Source organism: Neophocaena asiaeorientalis, unplaced genomic scaffold (genome assembly GCF_003031525.2).
Source record: "Neophocaena asiaeorientalis asiaeorientalis breed wild unplaced genomic scaffold, Neophocaena_asiaeorientalis_V1.1 scaffold26, whole genome shotgun sequence".
Lineage (NCBI taxonomy): Eukaryota > Metazoa > Chordata > Mammalia > Artiodactyla > Phocoenidae > Neophocaena > Neophocaena asiaeorientalis.
Genome location: NW_020173108.1, coordinates 6,429,746 through 6,452,313, shown reverse-complemented (window position 1 = coordinate 6,452,313; position 22,568 = coordinate 6,429,746). Strand labels below are relative to the sequence as shown.

The 22,568-nt window shown below is 41.1% G+C and overlaps 1 protein-coding gene across 1 annotated transcript in view; it reads left to right on the top strand.

Annotated features, from left to right (window-relative positions):
* Positions 1-22,568, top strand: part of REEP5 (receptor accessory protein 5) — a 43,325-nt gene that overhangs the window by 17,788 nt on the left and 2,969 nt on the right. The window contains exons 3-4 of the mRNA XM_024743343.1: positions 8,070-8,208; positions 18,205-18,373. Coding sequence (XP_024599111.1) covers positions 8,070-8,208; positions 18,205-18,373 — 308 coding nt within the window. The remainder of the gene's footprint in view (positions 1-8,069; positions 8,209-18,204; positions 18,374-22,568) is intronic.

Below are 22,568 nucleotides of genomic sequence, written 5' to 3'. Positions count from 1 at the left end.
TAGAAAATCACAAGCTGTTTCCTCAAGAGAGAAATTGAATAAAAGTGTCTGATGTTCACTTTAGTGTGGTTTTTTTTTGTTTTTTTTTTAAAGAAGATGTTGGGGGTAGGAGTTTATTTATTTATTTATTTATTTATTTTTGCTATGTTGCGTCTTCATTTCTGTGCGAGGGCTTTCTCTAGTCGTGGCAAGCGGGGGCCACTCTTCATCGCAGTGCGTGGGCCTCTCACTGTCGAGGCCTCTCTTGTTGCAGAGCACAGGCTCCAGACGCACAGGCTCAGGAGTTGTGGCTCACGGGACTAGTTGCTCCGCCACATGTGGGATCCTCCCATACCGGGGCTCGAACCCATGGCCCCTGCATTAGCAGGCAGATTCTCAACCACTGCACCACCAGGGAAGCCCAGTGTTTGTTTTTAACAAAGCCCTAAAGAGAGACCTAGTCTCATAGGAGAAAGTAGTTGTATAAAGTCTGGTGCCCTGGTCTTCCCTGTTGGCGCAGTGGTTGGGAGTCTGCCTGCCGATGCAGGGGACGCGGGCTCATGCCCCAGTTCGGGAGGATCCCACGTGCCGAGGAGCGGCTGGGCCCGTGGGCCATGGCTGCTGGGCCTGCGCGTCCGGAGCCTGTGCTCCGTGGCGGCAGAGGCTGCGGCGGTGAGAGGCCCACGTACCACATAAAAAAAAAAAGTCTGGTGCCCTGTGGTTTTTTTTCCTTCCAAACAAATATTTTTGCTCACTTTCATTATTAAAAGTAGTACATGCTATATATGTATAACTGATTCACTTTGCTGTACACCTGAAACAAACACAACATTGTAAATCAACTATACTTCAATTAAAAAAAAATAGTACATGCTAGCAGACTCACAGAGAATAAACTAGTGGCTACCAGTGGGGACAGGGACGGGGGGTGGGGCAATATAGGGGTAGGGGATTAAGAAGTACAAACTGTTAGGTATAAAATAAGCTATAAGAATATATTGTACAACACAAGGAATATAGCCAATATTTTATAATAACTATTAATGGCATATAACCTTTAAAAATTGTGAATCTCTGTACTGTACACTTGTAACTTATATAATATTGTACACTGGCTGTACCTCAATTAAAAAAAATAGCACATACTCATTGTAAAGATCTTAAAAAAGTAAAATTCTGCAATCCCAATACTCAGGATTAACTGTATACAACTTGAAATATATATTTCTGAATACCATTCTTGGTCTGTAAACACATGCAAATATATATCTTTCTTTTTTCTTTTAAACACAAAATTAGTAATCTCTTTTGACACAAAACTATATCTTGGACATCTTTTCCTGTTACTATCCTTTTCAAAGGCTTCAGAATATTTCATTGTATGGATATACCTAAATTTATTTAAACAGTCCATTCTGCCCTTAAAAAAATGTGTAAACACATGCTTCTATAATCGTTTTTTTCTATAATCTTTTAGTTTGAGTTGAAATTCATTTTAATATCACTCTTTCTTCTTTGAACTTCATTTTTTGTGTCTATAAAATGTGGAATTTGAACTAGTTCTTTAAGATATCTTCCAGCTCAACATTCTACAATTTCTAATTCACTCAGTGAATTTTTAGAACTGCTAGCTGCTCCCATAATATTGCCAAGCATCTTCCTCACCCTAGGCCCATCTCCTGCTCACCCAGGCCTTGCTTCCTTTTGCCACCTGCTTGAGGGAGGTGAAGCTCTGCCTCTAGAACATGGCAGGTGGCTCAGGAGAGAATAAGGAGCCACAGCTCTGGGCTTAGGTGGCCAGGCTTTGGGCCAGTGGTGATAATGTGGCAGTAACAGTGGGCAGAGACCAGTGTAAGACCATGGTGCCCGTCTTTTGTGAATGTGTCCTTCCCAAACCCCTGGGAGTAGTTCTGAGCCCAATATCACTGCTGACACCTGCCATTTGAAGACGAGGTGGCACTAGAGAGATAGTGGCCCAGGACTTTGGAGAGAGTGGTGGAATTGCTGTCAGCTGCTGTTGGGACAGTTCCAGAGCTCCTCTAGGATTGAGCTTTTCTTCTCTCTTGGCTTATCATTCATTGCTGGAAAGGGGTAGCCTCCTCTCTGGCTGTAGCTGATGGGACCCAAATCAGTCATTTTGATTTTCTGTCCTAGAAATGACATGACGAAGTGGTACTGAAACTGGAACTTGGAGCTAGTGATTCTGAAACTTGGCTGTGTGTTAGGATCGCCTGCATATGTTTCTAAAAGCACATACCTGTGCTGTACATGGTAGAGTTTGAGTCACTAGATCCGAAGAAGGACCTGGGCATGTATAGTTTTGAAAAGTTCCCAAGGTGGATGTGGATCATCATCTAAGTTTGAGAAGCAATGGACTAGCACCGGTGCCCAACCTTTTTGGCACCAGGGACTGGTTTCGTGGAAGACAGTTTTTCCATGGACGGGGCGGGGGATGGTTCGAGCGGTAATGCGAGCGACAGGGAGTGATGGGGAGCGGAAGATGAAGCTTCAGTCGCTCGCCTGCTGCTCCCCTCCTACTGTGTGGTCCGGTTCCTAACAGGCCACGGACTGGTACCCAGTCCACGGCCCGGGGGTTGGGGCACCAACTCAGAATACCATCCTGTTCACTTTTTTAAAAAAAAATAATTAATTTGTTTATTTACTTTTGGCTGCATTGGGTCTTCATTGCTGTGTGTGGGCTTCCTCTAGTTGGAGCGAGTGGGGGCTACTCTTCCTTGCGGTGCACAGGCTTCTCATTGCAGTGGCTTCTCTTGTTGCAGAGCACGGGCTCTAGGCGCTCAGGCTTCAGTAGTTGTGGCTCACGGGCTCTAGAGTGCAGCCTCAGTAGTTGTAGCGCACGGGCTTAGTTGCTTCACGGCATGTGGGATCTTCCCAGAGCAGGGCTCGAACCCATATCCCCTGCATTGGCAGGTGGATTCTTAACCACTGAGCCACCAGGGAAGTCCCATCCTCTTCACTTCTAATGATTCCCCCCACCTCAAGGAAGCAGGATGGAGGGTGGAATGGTCCTTCAGGAATCTGGATGTTGAGACTATGACCTTTTCTCCTGTTTGCTCTGTGCCCAAGTTAACCTTTCTAAGCCTTGATTTTCTCCAATAGAGAACTCTGGTCCCTTCCAAAAGTAAGCTTATGAACTCCTTTTGTATTTATATTTATGCAATAAATATTTAGTAGCTGCCCACTGAGCACCAGACACTTTGCTAAGTGCTGTGCAGTCGGGTAGTGAGTGGTTCTCTCAATTAGGAAAACAGCTTGGGATAGAGAAACAGACACAGGCTTTGTTGGAGTTAGTCTTGGGTGTAAACCCAGTCTCTGCTGTTGCAGCTGGGTGCCCTGTCCACGTTATTTTTCTTCCCTAAGCCTCAGTTTCTTCCTCTCAAAAATGAGAATAACATTACCTATTCCATAGGGCTATTCTGAAGGTTATATTAAATAATTATTAGGTTGCTACCCTTCCCATTCTTTAGCTTTGCCACTTTGGCTAAAGACCAAAAACTACACATGACCTAAGGATAGAGACTGCATCTTAGGATTTCTTGAATCCCCTGTGTTGCCTGAAAAGTTGATACATCCTCATTCTGATACGCGAGTTGAAATACCATTTAGCATAGGTACATGGCAGTAGAGCACATTGTCAAAGAATCACCCATGTGCAGAGAGCCAAATTCGAAGGCTTCTCCACACCAACAAGCAATTCTCAGATGCCAGCAGAGTCCGAGAGTTCAACTCAGTTCTGTCACGTTCTACCCGGAGATAGAATCAAATTCCACAGGTAAAGGCCTTAGTCCAACAAGACTGCCTTCCACTTCCTACACCAGTAACAAGCCCGGGTTGTTAACCTGTGCTTCTGACCAACTGGCTATAAATCAGAGGTCCCGACGTCCCCCTCTTCAGGTTCAATTAGAATGGCTCACAGAACTCAGGAAAACCATTTACTCACTAGATTACCAATATATTATAAAAGGAAACAAATCGATAGCCAGATGAAGAGATACATAGGCGAGGTCCCAAACAAAGGAACTTTTGTCCTCATGGAGTTTGGGGTCCAGCATGAATGGCACAAGGAAGCATGGTGGTTCCCCAACATGGAAGCTCTCTGAAAAGGGACAAAAAGCTGTCCTTTGGGGTTTTATGGAGGCTTTATTACATAGTCATGACTGACTAAATCACTGGCCGTTGGTGATCGATTTAACCTCCAGCCCCTTACCCTCCCCAGAGGTCAGCGATGGGACTGAAAGTTCCAGCCCTCTAATCACATAGTTGGCTCCAGGGACATCCAGCTCCCCTCCTTATGTGCTTTATAAAAGTCACCTCATTAACATAGCAAAAGACACCTTTACCCCTCTCAACACTTCAGAAATTGCAAGGGTTTGGGGAGCTGTGCAGGAACCTGGATGAAGACCAAATATATAGGAGAACTATATTTTGGTCTTTGGAATGACCAAATATATATTTTGCTTATAAATCACAATTTTGCATACACTCATTTGGACAAGACAGTATATACGTAAATAGCGTTCAGGAAATCCTGGTATTAAACGCTTTTCTTCTCTTACCTCTTTGAGTCTTAGGTTCCTCAACTGTACACTGAGTGGGTTAGACTATCTTCTATGTTCTTTCTTGTTCTGACTAGCTTATGATGTTATGACATGTAGACACATTTTAAAAAATGAACATTGTGGTATTTTTAATTAAAACAGTAATTAACTGCTTCAATAATAGAAGTTCTATTTAAAAATTCTCTTTACCTTAATGAGACTCTGATCTTTTCCTGTCTTTTTTCCCAGGCCTTGCTTTTCTACAAAGTTGTGTTCAATATGTGTGCTCAATTTTGAGTTCTTCCTACTTTTCATTGTTACTATAGAGTGTTCCAAGTGTATCAGCATGGAAACTTTTGAATTCATATTGTTGATAAGTTAGGGAGCTTATTCCTTAAGAGACTGAACTTGAACTGTTAGAGTAGTTTTTCTGTTTTTGAATCTGTGGATCTTGACTAACATCTTAAAAATAATGACGTAACGGGGCTTCCCTGGTGGCGCAGTGGTGAGAATCTGCATGCTAATGCAGGGGACACAGGTTCGAGCCCTGGTCTGGGAGGATCCCATATGCCGCGGAGCAACTAGGCCCGTGAGCCACAACTACTGAGCCTGCACGTCTGGAGCCTGTGCTCCGCAACAAGAGAGGCTGCGATAGTGAGAGGCCCGCGCACCGCGATGAAGAGTGGCCCCCGCTTGCCACAACTAGAGAAAGCCCTCGCACAGAAACGAAGACACAACACAGCCAAAAATAAATAAATAAAAAATAAATAAAAATAATAATAATGACATAACAGTTTTCCAAGGCAATATTAAAGCAAAAAAACCCAAATGGGACCCAATCAAACTTATAAGCTTTTGCACAACAAAGGAAACCATCAACAAAATGAAAAGATAGACTAAAGAATGGGAGAAAATATTTGCAGACAATACGACTGACAAGGGATTAATTTCCCAAATATACAAACAGCTCATACAACTCAATAACAAAAAAACAAACAACCCAATTAAAAATGGGCAGAACCTTATATAGACATTTCTCCAAAGAAGACATACAGATGGCCACTAGTCACATGAAAAGATACTCAACATTATTAATTATTAGAGAAACGCAGATCAAAATTACAATGAGGTACCATCTCATACCAGTCAGGATGGCCATCATTAAAAAGTCCACAAATAACAAATGCTGGAGAGGGTGTGGAGAAAAGGGAACCCTCCTACACTGTTGGTGGGAGTGTAAATTGTGCAGCCACTATGGAAAACAGTGTGGAGATTTCTCAAAAAACTAAAAATAGAGTTGCCATATGATCCAGCCATCCCACTCTTGGGCATATATCCAGATAAAACTATAATTGGAAAAGATACGCATATCCCAGTGTTCATAGCAGCACTATTCACAATAGCCAAAGCATGGAAGCAACTTAAATATCCATCAACAGATGAATGGATAAAGAAGATGTGGTGTGTGTCTGTGTATATATATCTATATCTATATCTATCTATATACACAATGGAATATTACTCAGCCATAACAAAGAATGAAACAATGCCATTTTCAGCAACATGAATGGACCTAGAGATTATCATACTAAGTGAAGTCAGACAGAGAAAGACAAATACCATATAATATCACTTATATGTGGAATCTAAAATATGACACAAATGAACTTATCTACAAAACAGAAACAGACACACAGACATAGAGAACAGACTTGTGGTTGCCAAGGGGGAGTGGGAGTGGGGAGGGATAAATTAGGAGTTTGGGATTAGCAGATACAAACTATTATATATAAAATAGATAAACAACAAGGTCCTACTGTATAGCACAGGGAACTACATTCAATGTCTTGTAATAAATTATAATGGAAACGAATATTAAAAAGTATATATACATACACATATATATAACTGAATCACTTTGCTATACACCAGAAACTAACACAACATTGTAAATCAACTATACTTCAATAAAAAAATAATAATGACATAGAATGGAATTGAAAATATCAGTGGTTTCATAAATGTTTGTTTCAGTTTATATTTGTGTGTAGATGTGTGTTTGCTGGTTAGTCATGGACTGCTTTGGTTCCCAAAACTAAGACCTTAAGTGAAATATAACCATGTATCCCCTCTGCCCAGGACGGATGTGTAAGAAACAAGTTTTTACCATAGTGATAACTTTAAAAATTCACTTAAATATAAATAGGTAAACCATATTCTATACCAAATAAAGCGCAGAGGGGAAAAAAACCTTACGTGTAAAGGGTATATACATTTTTTAGTTCTTTGGTTCACATGCTTGCCTACGCTTTTCCTTTGGCCTTCTATTACATCAGCTACCTTCTACCTGAGGAAAGCTAAAACACAAACACAGTCCACATGTGAGAAGCCATTATTTTATAATTAGCTGCCTTCAATTCATTTTATGATTCTGTGTTTATTCTTGATGTTCAAAGCAGCATTCATTGAATCACTTCCCTCCTCTCCTTTTCCTCATTAGCAGTCATCTCATTTCAGCTATAACTTTTCCCTGCTCAGTCATCTTCTTAAAACACTCATGCAGGCACTCACACCTACACCCACAGCTACTTCCAGTTAATTCAGAGGCTTTCTTAGGGGGTGACTCAGCATGATTCATCAGCCTGTCTCTTTGGGGAACCCGTGTTACCAAGTAGCCAATGTATTTTTAATAGTTAACCCATCGCATAGGCTAAACAAGATTCAGGTTTCTTCTAGTTTACTGTTGTAGTCCAGCTCGGTTACAATAATTATCCAGGCATGTATCAGGATAGGATAAAAGATTATGGAATTGAGGTTTAGAATGAAGGGATTCCCAGGACTGGAAGAAATTCCTGTGATTCAGAAGTAAAAGAAGGTTATTTTAAATTTAGTTCTATTCATTTACAGAGTAAATTTTGTTTAAGCAGTAGTTGATACTGAAAGTCATATTAACCGATAAGAGGAGGAAAGGTCACAGCCTGAGGATCATATAATGTCAGTCGAAACCAAATGGACACCATGATGTTTGTTTTCACCTCTTTGTAATGAAGTGTATTGTGAACTTTGGACAGTGCCTAAACTATGTTCCAGAAGGTCTTTTATGGAAAGCCTCCTCACCATGATGTACTTCAGTTATTAAAAGTGCATAAGAACTGAGTTACATAAGTGATTTATTGATATATCCCTAGTGGCAGGACCCCACTTGAGAGTGGGGATTACTCTAGTTCCCAGTCATTGGTGGTGTTTCCTGGAGCCTTGGTGGAGACTAAAGCAGAGTAGAGATCCAGGGGACAACTGGTGCTGGTTTCTCTGGTAACCAGAGAACTGGTAACAGCTAGTTATAATGGCTTGTCCTGACATCTCTACATTGCTGCCTGTTTTCATGTTGTACTTTTGCATCTAGTGACATGATGCATACATTTGCCTGAGTTTCTCAGTTGGTGTTGGAGGGCAGCTGTGAAAGTATAATGTTTGAAAATGTCTCATTGAGATCTTACTACATGATACACTTGCTTTTGTATTGCCTTTCAGAATTAAAGCGATAGAGAGTCCAAACAAAGAAGATGATACCCAGTGGCTGACCTACTGGGTAGTGTATGGTGTGTTCAGCATTGCCGAATTCTTCTCTGACCTCTTCCTGTCATGGTTCCCCTTCTACTACATGCTGAAGGTACGTTGGCTTTCCTGAACTGCCATTTTCTTCCATCTGTGTTTTTGCTTTGCTCCCTACCCCTAAAATAAACTCCATCTCAGGACCTATATACAAGGAATAGGAACAGATGCTTGAATGTTGGACATCTGTGGCTCTGCCTCAGATTAATAAACAGGAAGACAGGATTCAACATGTCTAACTTATTTTGTATATTATCTTGGAAACAGCCAAAGCAATTGTGTCTTTACAGTGTGTTTGATAATAATAAAAGATGGAAATACTGTGAACTAGCACAAGCATTGCTCTTTGCCAAGATCCTCTCTTCATGCTCTGTTGTCTGTGTTTGATGCGTCAACATTGCAAATTTTACCAAGTCATCAGTTACTCACAGTGGTGTGCTGGAGTCATTATTTCTGGAAAAAAATACTTATTTCTTAATCGGTTTGGAAACAGCAGACGTGAAACAGGCTCTCTGAGGAAGTCATTTTAATAACTCTGGCAGGTGCAGTCGTCTGGGATCAGCCCTGCCAAGCATTGTTTGCCAGAGAACTCTCCTCGGCTACTACTGTGTGAGGAAAGGGAGTAGGACGTTGAACTCGTCCCTAATGGCACCTGTATCAACTCCAGCCTTGGCCTCCAAGGCACATGACAATGAAAAGTTTGCATCTTTTGATAGATAGAGTGGTTGGTTCTTTTTCTCTAAATGGGACAGACCGTCTTCAGTTGATTCCTCAGGTGTCTTCCATGGAAGAGCCTTGCTTCCGGTTAGTTGCATAGGATGTAAATAGTTCCTCAGGTTCACCGACCCAGACTTCCCAAGCTGCCGAGGGTGGTGAGTCCAGCTCTTATGAATTCTGGGTCCTCTTCTTTTCCCTCATACTCTTAAGTATTTGCTTTAGTAAGGGTTACACATGACATAGTTTAAAGACTCAAATAGCTCTGGAAGAGTTTTGATGATCTACACTCCTGCCCCTTATATTGCCTTTTCTTAAAAGCAACCGCTGTCCCTTCATTTATGACAGATTATTTTGTCATTTACCTCTGTTTCTAAATAATATCCTTGTTTAGTTACCTTTTAATTTTTATGTTTTACACGTTAGCTCTTTTATTTATTTATTTATTTGGCTGTGCCAGGTCTTAGTTGCGGCATATCTGCGGGATCTAGTTCCCTGACAAGGGATAGAACCTGGGCCCTCTGCATTGGGAGCACAGAGTTTTAACCACTGGACCACCAAGGGAAGTCCCTACACGTTAGCCCTTGATTCCCACCAGAAGATAAGGATTTGGCTTTCTTTCCTCCTTCCTCCCTGCCACACATGCAGGCTTGATAGTAATAAAAGATGTCCTCATCTTCCTCAGGGATAATTTTGGTTAGATAGGGCTTCACCGCTTTTATTATTATGACTTGTTAAGCACTGTTTAGTTGGGCCATATAGTATATATATAATGTACATGCAGTGTTACTGCAGTTTTTTAGTTTCCCCGGAATCAATAATTGTTTCCTTATTTCTATATTTAGGCCTATTTTGAGTGTCATTGTTATTTTAATTTGTCCTAATGTCTACATTTCTATTTACTTGCTTTTTAAATTTTCTATCTGAAGAAATGTAGTTACAGGAAATTAGATAGCGGAAGCTCTGTCATCCTTTGGTCTCCTTCCCCGCAGCCGCCACTACGTTGATATTACCTTGATTTTTAATTCTTGCTAATTATGGATGTATTTTTTCTTTTCCTCTGGCCTTACCTATTTTTCAAACATATTTATTTGTATTTTCCTTCTTTCTGGGAGATTTTCTCAATCCGATCTTCCAATTTTCAGTTTTGTTCCATTCTGCTGTTTATGCCATACATTGTGTTATTTCAGTTGTTATATTTTTCATACCTAGTAGTTTTGCTTGGCTCTTCCCTATGTTTTCTTGTTCTTCTTTCATGTCACTGTATTTCTTTTAGTATAGCTGTTTTTAAATTCTTGGTCATTCACTTCTAAAATTTCTGCTGCTGATAGAATCTGTAGTTGATTGTGTTGTCTCTGTTTTGAACTGGTTGTACTTTTCAAATACCTTGTTATTTTGGCCTGTAAGTTCCTTCTCCTCCAGGAGTATCAGCTGTTCCATCGGGTGTTAGAATGGAGGAGGCCACACCCTGATCCATGCTAGTCCATAAGCTCAGGGTAGGGGTGTGTGAGTCCTAGGGTGGGGACCCCCAGGCAGAAGAGCCACAGTTGATTTCCTTCCCCCACTAAACAGCTCTTCAGGTGCAGGTGTCACCCTTTGCTCCCCCAGCAGCACTAGAAGCAGGTGCTCCTAAGTTGGAATTCACAGCTCTAGGGGTTGGAGCAGGAGGGCTTGAGGAGGAACTGCCCTGGCAACTTAGTCCCTAGCTGTTCTCCTTAGTGCCTCACAAGGCAGGACTTCTATGCCAAAACCTCTGTTTTAGAAAAAGTATAGGAGAATGTTTTTTAACTTGGAGGTATAGAAACAAGACAGCAATTTCTATATGACAGTGGGCAGTATAAGCAAAGATAAAATCATGACAGACTAGGAGGATGTATTTAGAACACTTAACACCAGATAAGGAATTAATATCCAGAATATATAAAAACATTTACAAGTAAGAAGAAAAGGAGAAAATGAACAAAGGTTATAAATAGACATTTCACAGAAGAGAAGAAAATATGAGTAGTCAGTGATCTGGGAAATGTGAGTTAAAATAGTGAAATACCATATTTTGCTCATTACATTGGCAGGTATTTAAAAGGTTGAGGATATCTGGTATTGGTGAATATATTAGGAAATGGATGTGTGGTGGTAATGCTATAAATTGGAATAGCCTTTTTAAAGGAGGCTTTGCCAGTTTCTTGTCAAAATGAAAAATGATACTCTAGCAGTTCTAAGCATCCATCCTAGGAAATATTCACCACGAATAAGAGAGCTGCATAAGGACATTTACTGCAGTATTTTTGGTTATAAATAAAAATTATTAAAAAAAAAACCCTGCAGGGTCCGTCAACTGGTAACTGGTTAAATGAATTAATAGTACATCCATACAGTTAAATGAAATGAAATGATCCATTTGTAGATATAGAAATTTTGCATAATTCATTAATTATAAAAATTATAGAATATTACAGTATGAAACCACTTATGGTAAAAAAAAAAAGCTAAATAGTTTAAAAGTTTAAATGAAAACATGGATATTCTCTTAATTTTAAATGCTGTTACCACAGAATGCCTGTAACACAGCAGAAAATTTTTCCTTCAAAACAAATGGGAAAATAGTTGGTCTGTGGGAAGATTTAAGATTCCAGAGATTGCTGGATTTTTCGTGTGTTTTTGTTATCCAAAGATATTTAGCATTTATAAAAATAATTTTATAATCTTTAATTTGAATGTCCATATTTTAAACTTAAAATATTTGTGAACCCCTTAATAAGATCCATCTGATGGCAGTGACATCACATTGTGGTCTCTAACAGAAGGAAACTGGCCTTTTGCCTTGGGCCCCACTGCTTGCCCTGAACAGTATCCCATCAGCAGAACCACTCACACCAGTATCTGACCTCAGACTTCCGAAACACAAGCCCGACTTCAGCCTGCTCCTGATCGCCTCTGCTAATGGAGGCCCCTTGAGGTAGAAAGTATCCAAAATAAAAGATAATCACCAAGTCATTTATATTTGATTTTGAAGTACATTACAAAAATTGCTTTGCAACAAATTTGCCTCCCTAACGGTAAAACAAATGCACATCCATTAGTAGTGCGTGTCCAGCTGTTTGATGTCACAGCGTCCAGAATGAGAGTGAATTTACCGCATACGTTCCAAATAGATAATATACTTGAGATGATTGAAAATTGATTATGCTGTCAATAAAAATGCCTTCTTCCTGCATTAGTGGCGTATTCTGAGTGGCTTCAGTGAACTGACTGAGAAAAGGTCTCTGAATTGCAGAGTGTGTAGGAGAATATCCCATTTTAAGGACTAGCATAGATCTTACCTGCGCCATTGCTACAATCACAAGGGGATTGTGTGGGAGGATGAAAAGGAGACCTGCAACTAAGGCCATGTTTACTATTTTATCTTTTGCAGAATTAGTATTGTTGGCCTTTTCCCCCCATTTTTCTAAAGCAGCCTATAAGATTGCAGGAATACAAGAGGAACCAATGATTAGGCATCAAGGGTTAGTCGAGAAGATACTGTTCAATGTATTGAGCTAGAAAAAGTGGATCCTGCCTGTTCAGAGCTTTGCTCTGAGGTCCATCTTTGAACAGGAAGGTTTAAAAATAAATGTATTTATTTAAAAATAAATTTTTTCTCCGATTGTGAAAGTAGTGTATTTCTTTATTCAGCAGATATTTATTTAGAACCTCTATGTGCCAGAATCTGTTCTAGGTCAGGGGGATTTTGGTGAATAAAACAAAATCCCTGCTGTCATACTGTTTGCATTTGTGTTGTATATGTGTGCATGTGTGTTGGGGCATGTTTTAGATAGGGAAGAAAATAGTATTTGGAAGACTACCACTGGTATCATCTTAGGGTAGTCTTCCTTTTCTTTTTTAATGTGCAGATAAATTGCTTGATGTAAGACAATTGTTATTGTCTTAACCATCTATGTATGGTTGAAACCATATATATCAGGGGTCCCCAACCCCCAGGCCACGGACCAGCACCAGTCCGTGGCCTGTTGGGAACCGGGCCACAGAGCAGGTGAGTGGCGGGCGAGCGAGTGAAGCTTCATCTGCCGCTCCCCATCGCTTGCATCATCACCTGAAGCACACACCCCGCCCCCAGTGGAAAAATTGTCGTCTTCCACGAAACCGGTCCCTGGTAGCAAAAAGGCTGGGGACCGCTGATATATATGATATATGATTCTATAACTCACTTTTTTTCAATTAACACAATATTATGAGTATTTTCTCATTCAATATTCTTTGACATAAATGTCTAATCCATTATAGGTGATAATGTATTCATTCCCCAGTTAATAGACATTTAGGATATTTATCTTGCTATTTTAACTAATGCCACAATGAGTATCTTTGCACCTCATCTTTACTCTCATTTGAATCATTTTATAGATTTATTTTTGAAATAAATGTTGAATAAATTTTGGCAAGTTTAAGTCCTGATCCAGACCGTCACCTGTATCGTTTCACCCATTGACAGAGAGCATAACATTTCTCTTTTTAACTTTGCAGGAGGCAAAAAAGATAGAAAAATCTTCCCCTTCACATGTTCGTTTTTACCTTTCATTTGTGCATGCTGAGCAGTCTGTTTTAACTTTAGCCCATTACTATTCTCGTGGCTGTGTTGCAAAGGCTTCCCAAGGCTTCTGTTTTTGATCAAGTGATTGCAGCATACCAGGAAGTCAGTGTTGAAATACATTTTTTCTGGCATTAACTCTCAGTTCTCACCAGGCTAGTCCCAAACCGTGCATATTAAATATATCCCTACCTTGGAAATACCTCTTCTAGGGGAAAATTGAATAGTGACGGTATTAGAATCATAGACAGAATTATCTGGCCTGTTGTAATTTGTAATTTAAGGATTTAGTGTGTCATTGCTAATAGTGCCGAGAGTTGAGTGGAAATGGCATGCCCGGACTCTTTGTCTGAACTCTGTGTCTGAGTGGGCTTGTGTTTGCCGTTGGAAGTTTCGTCAGCTGGCACTTTGAGGGCAGCTTGATTAAAAGGATGGCCAGATCTGTGTAGCTCAGGGTATTCCTCGGCTGTAGAGTAGTTACATAGATTAAGAAAAGGGAGTTTTAAAAGCTGGTGGCTGAATATCACCTTGAGAGTTGAATAGTAATTAACTTTATTTTTAATACAAGAAAGTTACTTCATATGAGAACTGGAAAATGCTCACGATGTGGGTAAAGAGCAGTAATTATTTTATTGTCTCAAGACGATAGCTAGAGGGTACCAGAAAGAACTAACTAAACAGCCTGGAGAATAGCCTATAAAATTAATCACATTGCAGAGGTACAAAAATGTAGACTCTTGGCTCTGGTCCTGTCTGGTAGCCATGCTTAATTCATCCAGAAAAGGTGAATGAATCAGCTTTTCTGGGTTGCTGAAGGGCTGTTATCTGCATAGGCAGGTAATATTTCAGAGATTTTTCAACAACAGTAAGAACTGTAGGACTCGGTAGTACTACTACTATCTTGTACGTGTTTTAATTTGTGACTTTCCTAAAAATCCTGCAGAAGAGAAAATTGATTCTTAGAGAGGTTGTTTGATTTACCTAAAGTCATAGAACAGATACCAACTCTCCTGATTCTTAACCCAGTGAGTCATTTCTACTTCACCTTGAGGCCTCTGGGCATGTGCGTCTACATCAATAATCCATTCCTGACAATTAGATATTCTACGTAGGAATACCAGCCAGGAGACTATTTCTTACAATTTTAAATAATAAAAATTAAAATGTATTACATGCCAATTTAAAACTCCATGCCAATTTCCTAAATATTAATACAGCAAGATGCCCCTGTATAAATAACAAATATATTGGATGTTAGATGCTAAAAACTAAATCCAAATAGTTCCTGCGCTCCAAATAGTTAATATAGTTGGTGGGAAACTATTGCTTTGTTTGAAGTAGTACATGGCACATCCCCTTGGACACTGCATTCTCTTCACAATGTTCACACAGAATTCCGATGTTCTGTCAAGAATGTAACTTTTCCTTTTCCTGTATATCATCTTGTCTGAATTGTTTTATTAAGTTTTAGGTGTGTGTGTGTGTATTAGCGTTACCTATATAAGCAACTGATGGAGGGATTTCCCTGGTGGTCCAGCGGTTAAGACTCTGCGCTTCCACTGCAGGGGGTGCGGGTTCCAGCCCTGGTTGGGGAACTAAGATCCCGCATGCTGTGTGTGTGGCCGGAAGAAACAACAACAACAAATGATGGAAAACATGAATGTTTGGATACTAAAAACCACAGGGAAATGTCAACTAGAGAGATGGTCTCTAGGGTCTGCCTGTTAATAACCTGGCTGTAAGCAGAGGACATTAAAGCTAAAGCCAGTGAAAACTGCAGTCACACTTAGTCACACTTAGTTCCATACTTTGGGTTAATGCAAATGTGTAGTTCAGAAAACCAGGTTTCTCTGGCACATCTTCACAAGGATGGCTGGCCAAGTCCAGTGTGTGCTGGAGCAGAGTCACTGGGAAAACTAAAAGTAAACGTGGAGCGACACACACACACTAAAGACAGGATATTTCAAGGAACTGGCTTCATTTAAGAGCTTGGACCTGTAACAGAAGGTCTTGCTTGCTTGCCACTGTGTGTCTGTGCGGGCTCACTGGAGTTTTGGGTGGTTGCACACACAGCTGTAGTGAGACTACGAGATGGCCAGTCTGAATCTTTGCCCTTCCCCTGCCTACTGCCATGCTTTCCCATCCTTTGCTTTCCTAACTCTGAACATCCCATTTTCAGTAAATGAGTTTTGGAGTCTGTCGCACGTAAGGGGTGGGAGAGGTGAAGAGAGGGCTGGCTTGAAATCATAACTTGGAGATTGTGGCAGTGAATTGCATTTGGCTGAATTCTCTGATATGGAAAGCAGGCAACCTTTGGGGAATACATAGAGAAAATTTTGTCTGTAGCTGTTAATAGTCACTGATTCTACTTATTATTTTATGTTGTTTTCTAATATAGTTTGGCTTGAATATTTACATTTTAAAATACATTGTTTTTTTATAAATTACTTTCACTTTTTTTTCCTTTATATTCCAGTTAGAAAACTATTTTTTTTTTTTTGTAATTGTGTATGTAAGTATGTCATGACTTTGAATTTCATTTCAGGTAGTAAAAGGAGAGGTAAGAACAAAATAATTGTTTAAAAAGGGTGTATGTTGGTCCTGGGATTTGATTTTACCTGGTTTAAAGCTCTAATGAGGTAGCTTGTTACTGTTTCACGGATGTTGGTAGAAGACACAGTATTCTTGGGAGAGGGACAGAGCCTTACTATGCTAGATGCTCAAAGTGTTTCTTATTTTCTTACAAAATCTGTATGAGGTAGATTTTTTTAAATTTCTTTTAATATATATATATTTTTTTATAGAGTCAAAACAGACTTAAGCAATTAAGTAACTTGCACAAGGTTTTCCCAGCTAGTAAGAAGATTGGAACCAGTTTTTCTGAGCCCAGTTCTCTTACCTCTATATACTGTAGTATACAATTCTTAGTCCCCAGTTTGTTGGGTGGAGAGATCTGTGTATATCTTTAGATCAAGATTTTAAATTTTGTGTATTTTGCTTTGTATTCTTACTGATTTCTAGTTTTTTGATATATCAATTTCTGATGGAAATGTTAAAAATCGATTGTGGATTTTGTCCATTTATCTATATAATCCTGACTTTCAAGTTTATACATTTCAAAGCTATATTTGGAAGTGATATATAATTATAAACTACATAATTATAAAAATTAAAATTTATATAATTGTAAATATAAAAAATACAATGCTATATATATTTACGTATTTCAAAGATATATAGGTTCAGGCAAATTGTTCTCCTTGACAAACTGCTTTCCTTCTTTATCACTGTTTACTTATTTTGCCTTATGTTTATGTACTATTAATACTACTATAATATGTGAGCTAATTTGAGAGTTGGTATTTGTCAGATACATCTTTTTTCATCTCCTTATTTTCAGTGTTCCTAATTGGTTTTATCTCTGGTGTTTCTTATCAGAAGCATATAGCCATAGTTTGTTTTTTTAAAATCCAGTCTGGTAACCCCTGTCTTTTGAAAGCTCGCCCCCTGACCCTAATCTGTTTAGAACCTGCATTTTGTTTTGTATTTTGAGTGTCATAGAAGTTCAAAGTGTAATGGAAATTTCTCAGAGCCAACGTGGTACTGCTGGGGTGAGCTTTGGGCACAAATGTGTGCATTTTAACTCAAGCTCTCTGTCATTAGTAGTAGCCCCTTAGCAGGTTTGCATCTCTAGAGCAAACTTAAAAGACCATGTTAGAAAGGAACGTAGCTTCTTGATTATTTGAATACATTCTTTGGTTTGGAGTAAAAGGACTGTAGAATTAAATATATATATGGCATAAGAAGTTGAAAGGGTTTTACTTTAAGGAGGAGAAGTAAAAACTACAGAATTGGAATCTCAAGAAATGACTCCTGTTTTTTTATAGAGTCACCTATGCTGTGTGGAATACAATATAGTTAGAAGCTTTTAAGCTGAAAGAACACAGTATGCTGTTTATCACACATTCTAGGGAAATGAGCATATCATTCTGAATGTTCCCTTTTTTGCTCATTCATTATATTATAGAGGAATAAATTGCTTGGACAACTTAAAGTGCTGAGTTGTTTATCAGTTGAATACACAGTAAAGGTTTTTCAAAGTAAACATAGTATGACAATTCTTGTCGTGCAAGTTTTTAGGGTAGAACTCTTGTCAATTTTTCATCTCAATAGTAAAGTAGAGCCATAAAGAAAGAGTTAGGGATAATATCTACATTCAAGGTGAAAGATGATGAACAGCTGACTGTAAAGATTCCTTGAAGGCTAAGATCTACCCAAAACTGAGATCCCACTAAGGGAAGAATTCAAGAATGGCCAGGATATTTTCTTCTGTAACAGGATGAATAAAGGTGACAAACTTACTGAGGTAAGCCTGTTGAGAACAAGCCTCATAGATACCTACGTGGACAGGGTTTACACACACAGATAAATACTATTTTTTAAATTGATTAAGAGTTATAATTAATAAAAGTCTCTTGTAACTGTCAACTAAAAAGTGGTCCAAGTTAGGAAGGAAGTTAAGCTGCTGGACTTGGTGTGTTTTGCCTTTCTTTGTCAAGTCTCAGCTTTTCCTTACTAGGTCATTATTTGTCATGTTTTTTCCATCTAAGAAAAGTGCACCTGTATCCTGCAGGAAACACTGGAAATGCTGTTGGGGCAAATAGCAGAGGCAGTGCCATCCCCAGAGTAGTGGTGGCAGCGTGTGTTGTCAGATGCCGCTGCCCTCTGTCACCATGCTGCCTCTCCTCTGTGCAGTGTGGCTTCCTGTTGTGGTGCATGGCTCCCAGCCCGGCCAACGGAGCGGACCTGCTCTACACGCGCATCATCCGTCCTTTCTTCCTGAAGCACGAGTCGCAGGTAGACAACATGGTGAATGACTTGAAGGACAAAGCCAAAGAGACTGCAGATGCCATCTCTAAAGAAGGTATGGCTCGGGGACAGCTGATTCAGCGTGTGAGAGGACATGGGATATACTGAGCCCACGTAACAAGCTTCCTCACTTTGTGTCCTACAACCTTTCCTCAGCCGTGTGCCAGGGCTAGTCCGGGATTTCTTTCCCAAGACCCTTTGCCTGTTGCCTTTACTTTTCCCGACATTCTTCTGCCATGTCACATAAAACACATCATTCGGTCAGCACTTTAGGAAAAATGACTTTCCTTTGGTGGGTAGAGATTTCAGAGAGTCATCTGTATTTATACACGAGTGCCATCTCTTTAATTCATTTCAGGTTGAACCGCTTAATATGCTGTTCACACTGCTTTTGTTAGAGGGCCAAGAGAATGCCCTCTCTCTCAGCTCTCCTGATCCTTTCATTCAAATACTTATTTGTTGAGGTGCTTAATATGTGCCAAGCATGTTCATAGCACTGGGCATGAACCAGGGAGCCAGACAGACCAATGGACCATAGTGAACTCAAGAAGGTTACAATCTTGTTGAGAGAAAGAGAGAGACGATACCGTTGAAAAGCAAGTTATATGGCATACTTAGCAGATGATACAGAGAAAAATTAAACGGATAGAAAGACAGGGAGTGCCAGGGGCTGAAGGGAAGGTTACAATTTTAACTAGAGTGATGTAGCAAATGCTCACAAAGAAGGCTGTACTGAGTCAAAGTTGAAAGTGCTAAGGGTAGGAACCATGGGGAAGAAAGCTCCAGATAGAAGAAACGGCATGTGCAAAAGCCGGGAGCGGGCAGAGTATGATTGGTAGGGAGTGATCTGGAGGGAGAGTTGAAGGAGACAAGGTCAGAGAGGCTTCGGAGTGGAGCTGGAAGAGGACGGATTATATAATGCCCTCCAGGCTGTTGTAAGGGCTTTGGCTTTTATTCTGCGTGAGATGGGCGTGATCTGGGGTGCCACTGGAGAACTGTGAGCGAAGGAGCAACACGATTCGTCCTCTGTTGGAACAGGCTTATGTTGGCCACTGTATTAAGAATAGACCGAAGGGGGACAAGAAGGAAATCAGGAGACCAGTTAGAAGGTTATTGCGGCGATCTGGCTGGAGATGGTGGTGGTGGCTTGTTTGTAGTGGTAGCAGTAGGAGGTAAGAAGTCAGATCCTTGATATATTTTGGAGTTAGAACCAGTAGGATTTGCTTATGGATCAGGCATGGAGTATGAGAGAGGAGTCAAGGACGAGGCCAAGTTTTTTTTGGCCTGAACACATGGAAGGATAGAATTGCCACTGAGCTGGGGAAGACTGGGTGTTAACAGGTGTAGAGGGGAAAATAAGGAATTTAGTTCTGGACATAAGTTTGTGTCTACTGGGTACATGGAGAAATCAGCACAGCCAGGTGGATATGGATGTTGAGAGTTCAGGAGACAGGATAGGGCTAGGGATAGAAATTTGGGGGAGGGTGGTTACCCACATATGGACAGTATAATAAGCATGAGACTGGATGAGATCACAAGGGAGTGAGTGTAGTTAGAAAAGAGGAAGTCTGAGGCCTGGGCCCTGTGGCCACCAATATTTAGAGATCGAAGAAATGAGAGGCAACCAAAAAAGCAGACTGATAAGGACTGGCCAGTTGAGCAAGCAAGAGAACTCGAGACTGTGGTATCCCTGGGGCCAAGTGAAGACACTGTTTCAAAGAGGAGGGAGGGGTCTGTGGTCACACGGTGCAGACGGGTCAAGGAGGATAAAGGCCGAAAACTGACTCTTGGATTTAGCAGTGAGGAAGGCACTAGTCGTCTTGACAAAACAGAGTTTGTGGGGTGGTGAGAGCAAAATCCTGATCAGAATGGATTTTATGGGAGGAAGGGCATGAGGGAACATAGATTAGTCTTTTGAGAAGTTTCCCGCAGAGAGGAGTAGAAGAATGGGGCTGTAACTGGAGGAAGGTACTAGGGTCCTGAGGATGTTTTTTTCTTTTTCTTAAGGTAGAAGAAACAAAGTAGGTTTGAAAATTAATAGGAATGATCCAGTAGAGAGCAAAAAAATGATAGGAGTGAGAAGGTGAATTGCTGGAGCTCTATCCTGGAATAGACCAGAGGGGACAGGGTCTAGAGTACAAATAGAGGGATCGGTCGTAGGAGCAGGAACAGTTTAGAATCATGGGGGGGGATCAGTGTTGATGGGTGAAGATGCTGGTAACTGAGCGTATGTGATGGTGAGAGCTTACAGAAGTGATTTTCTCATCACATCAAATTCCTCAGTAAACTAAGAAGGTCAACTGAGAGAGGGTGGGGAAGGAGGTGATAGAAAGGGGAGATGGTATGAAATAGTTACTTAGGACGAGGGTCAGCAAGCTTTTTCCGTAACGGGTCAGATAATAAATACTTCAGCTTTTGCTGGCCATCAGGTCTCTGTGGCATCTACTCAACCCTGCTATTGTAGCTTCACGCAACACGCAGCCAGAGGTGACACGGTGACCAGTGCGTGTGACTGTAATGTGCTGGCCGCTCTAAGACAGGGGCGAGTGGATGGACTAGGACAGTGTCGTGTGATCGCCAGGGGGCATTAGAGGCTCATGGGAGGTTTGTGTTCCTGGACTTATAGTGAGGCCGCGTAGTCTGCTTGTGTCTTCTTTTCCAGCCACATTTCCAGCTGTGTGGGTACAGCTGTGGGATAGATGGAGAGCTGCGTCCGGGTTGACTTGGTTAAGTGGGAGCTCTGAAGGGGGATCTAATGAGTGGTTCATGTTTGATGGCGGAGGAGGGAAGTGAGGACAAAAGGGAAGTGAGGAACAGTGAAAGGGGTGATAGAATCGATGGCTTATACAACCAGGTGGTGGGGGAAGAAGAACTCGGAGTCAGGAAAATAGAGGGAGCGGGCTGCAAAGGTAGGAGGTGATGGTGGAGTGGGACGCTCGGCGCTGAGACCGGAGAGGGGCAGCCATTACTGGTTGTGACAGTGAGGACGTGAGGTAGGCTGGAGCAGGTAGGGTGGAATGTCAGGGTTATTGGAGGGGAGGAACCAAGAGGCCAGGATACTGGAAGAATATCGTAATCACTGATAATTAAAGTAAGAGTAGTGCTAGAGAGTGATACTAAGTTTGGGGTTAAAATCTTAAAGAAATGAGGCAGCACAGCCCAAGGGTCAGCGGACTGGAAAAAGAAGGGCTGGTGGGAAAGATAATCTGATGACATGAGATTCTGAACATGGCCCTGAAGAACAAAGGACGCTTTCTGGACCTCCAGACCCAGTAGTACCAGGGTCATGGAAGGAAAAAACAGCCGACACTTGAGAAAGCAGTGTCCTTAGGGGACAGCCACGTTTCTCTAAAAGCAACAAGGTGAAGGAAACATTCAGAGAAATGGATGAGGATAGAGGAGATCTCGCTAATGATGGGACTTAAATTCCAGAGGGCACAGTAAGGGTTTTAAAAAGTGGAGAATGGGCATAGAATTAGAGAATTTAAAAAAAAAAAGTTCTACAATAATGAGAAAGTGGGAGACAAGAGGTGACCTGGCCCCTGAGGAAGGAAGATCCCCCAGACGGTCCCCCGGCAGCTGTGTGTCCCCGCAGTGGTGTGCTCTCCCCCCACCCCCCCAACAGGCCGTTCTCTCCCGACGCCCGCTCCTGGCCACATGGCTCCAGTCTCCTTCAGAACGTTTTTTAGTTTCCTCACATCCTCCTGCTTTGGGATCGCCAGTTCCTTTTTAAGAGATTTCTTAACTGTTCCTCCTTGCTCTTAGCCTAACCAGCAACCTCTGGTGATGTCACTTCTAATTTGCCCACATTTCTTAGTCTTTGATTCTCTCAGATCTCAGTACTCTGAAATCCGATTTTACTTTGATACATTCCTAAACACAGGTGTGAGAATGAAAATAAGTTAAGAGGAATTTAGGTGCTGACCCATTTTAGACTTTTCTCCCAGTTTCTGGATTCTCCAAAAAGGACATTTTTGCAAAAGGCTAGTTAAGAGAGAAGCTGCAGTTTCTGTGTAAACTTCGTTCAGCAATTTTAATTGAGTGAAGGGAGAGCAGCTGTCAGGCAGCTGGTGAACAAGGAGGGCCTCCTTGGCTGGCATTCCCCTTGGGGCTCCATCAAGAACAGCTGCAGTTTGTGGAATCTCAGGAGGCCTGGAGGCTTCCAGAACACGTCCCCCTGCCCCATCATGCATATCACACTCATTCTTACAGCACATTTCAAGCCACTTGGTAATTAGGCAGGGTAGGTG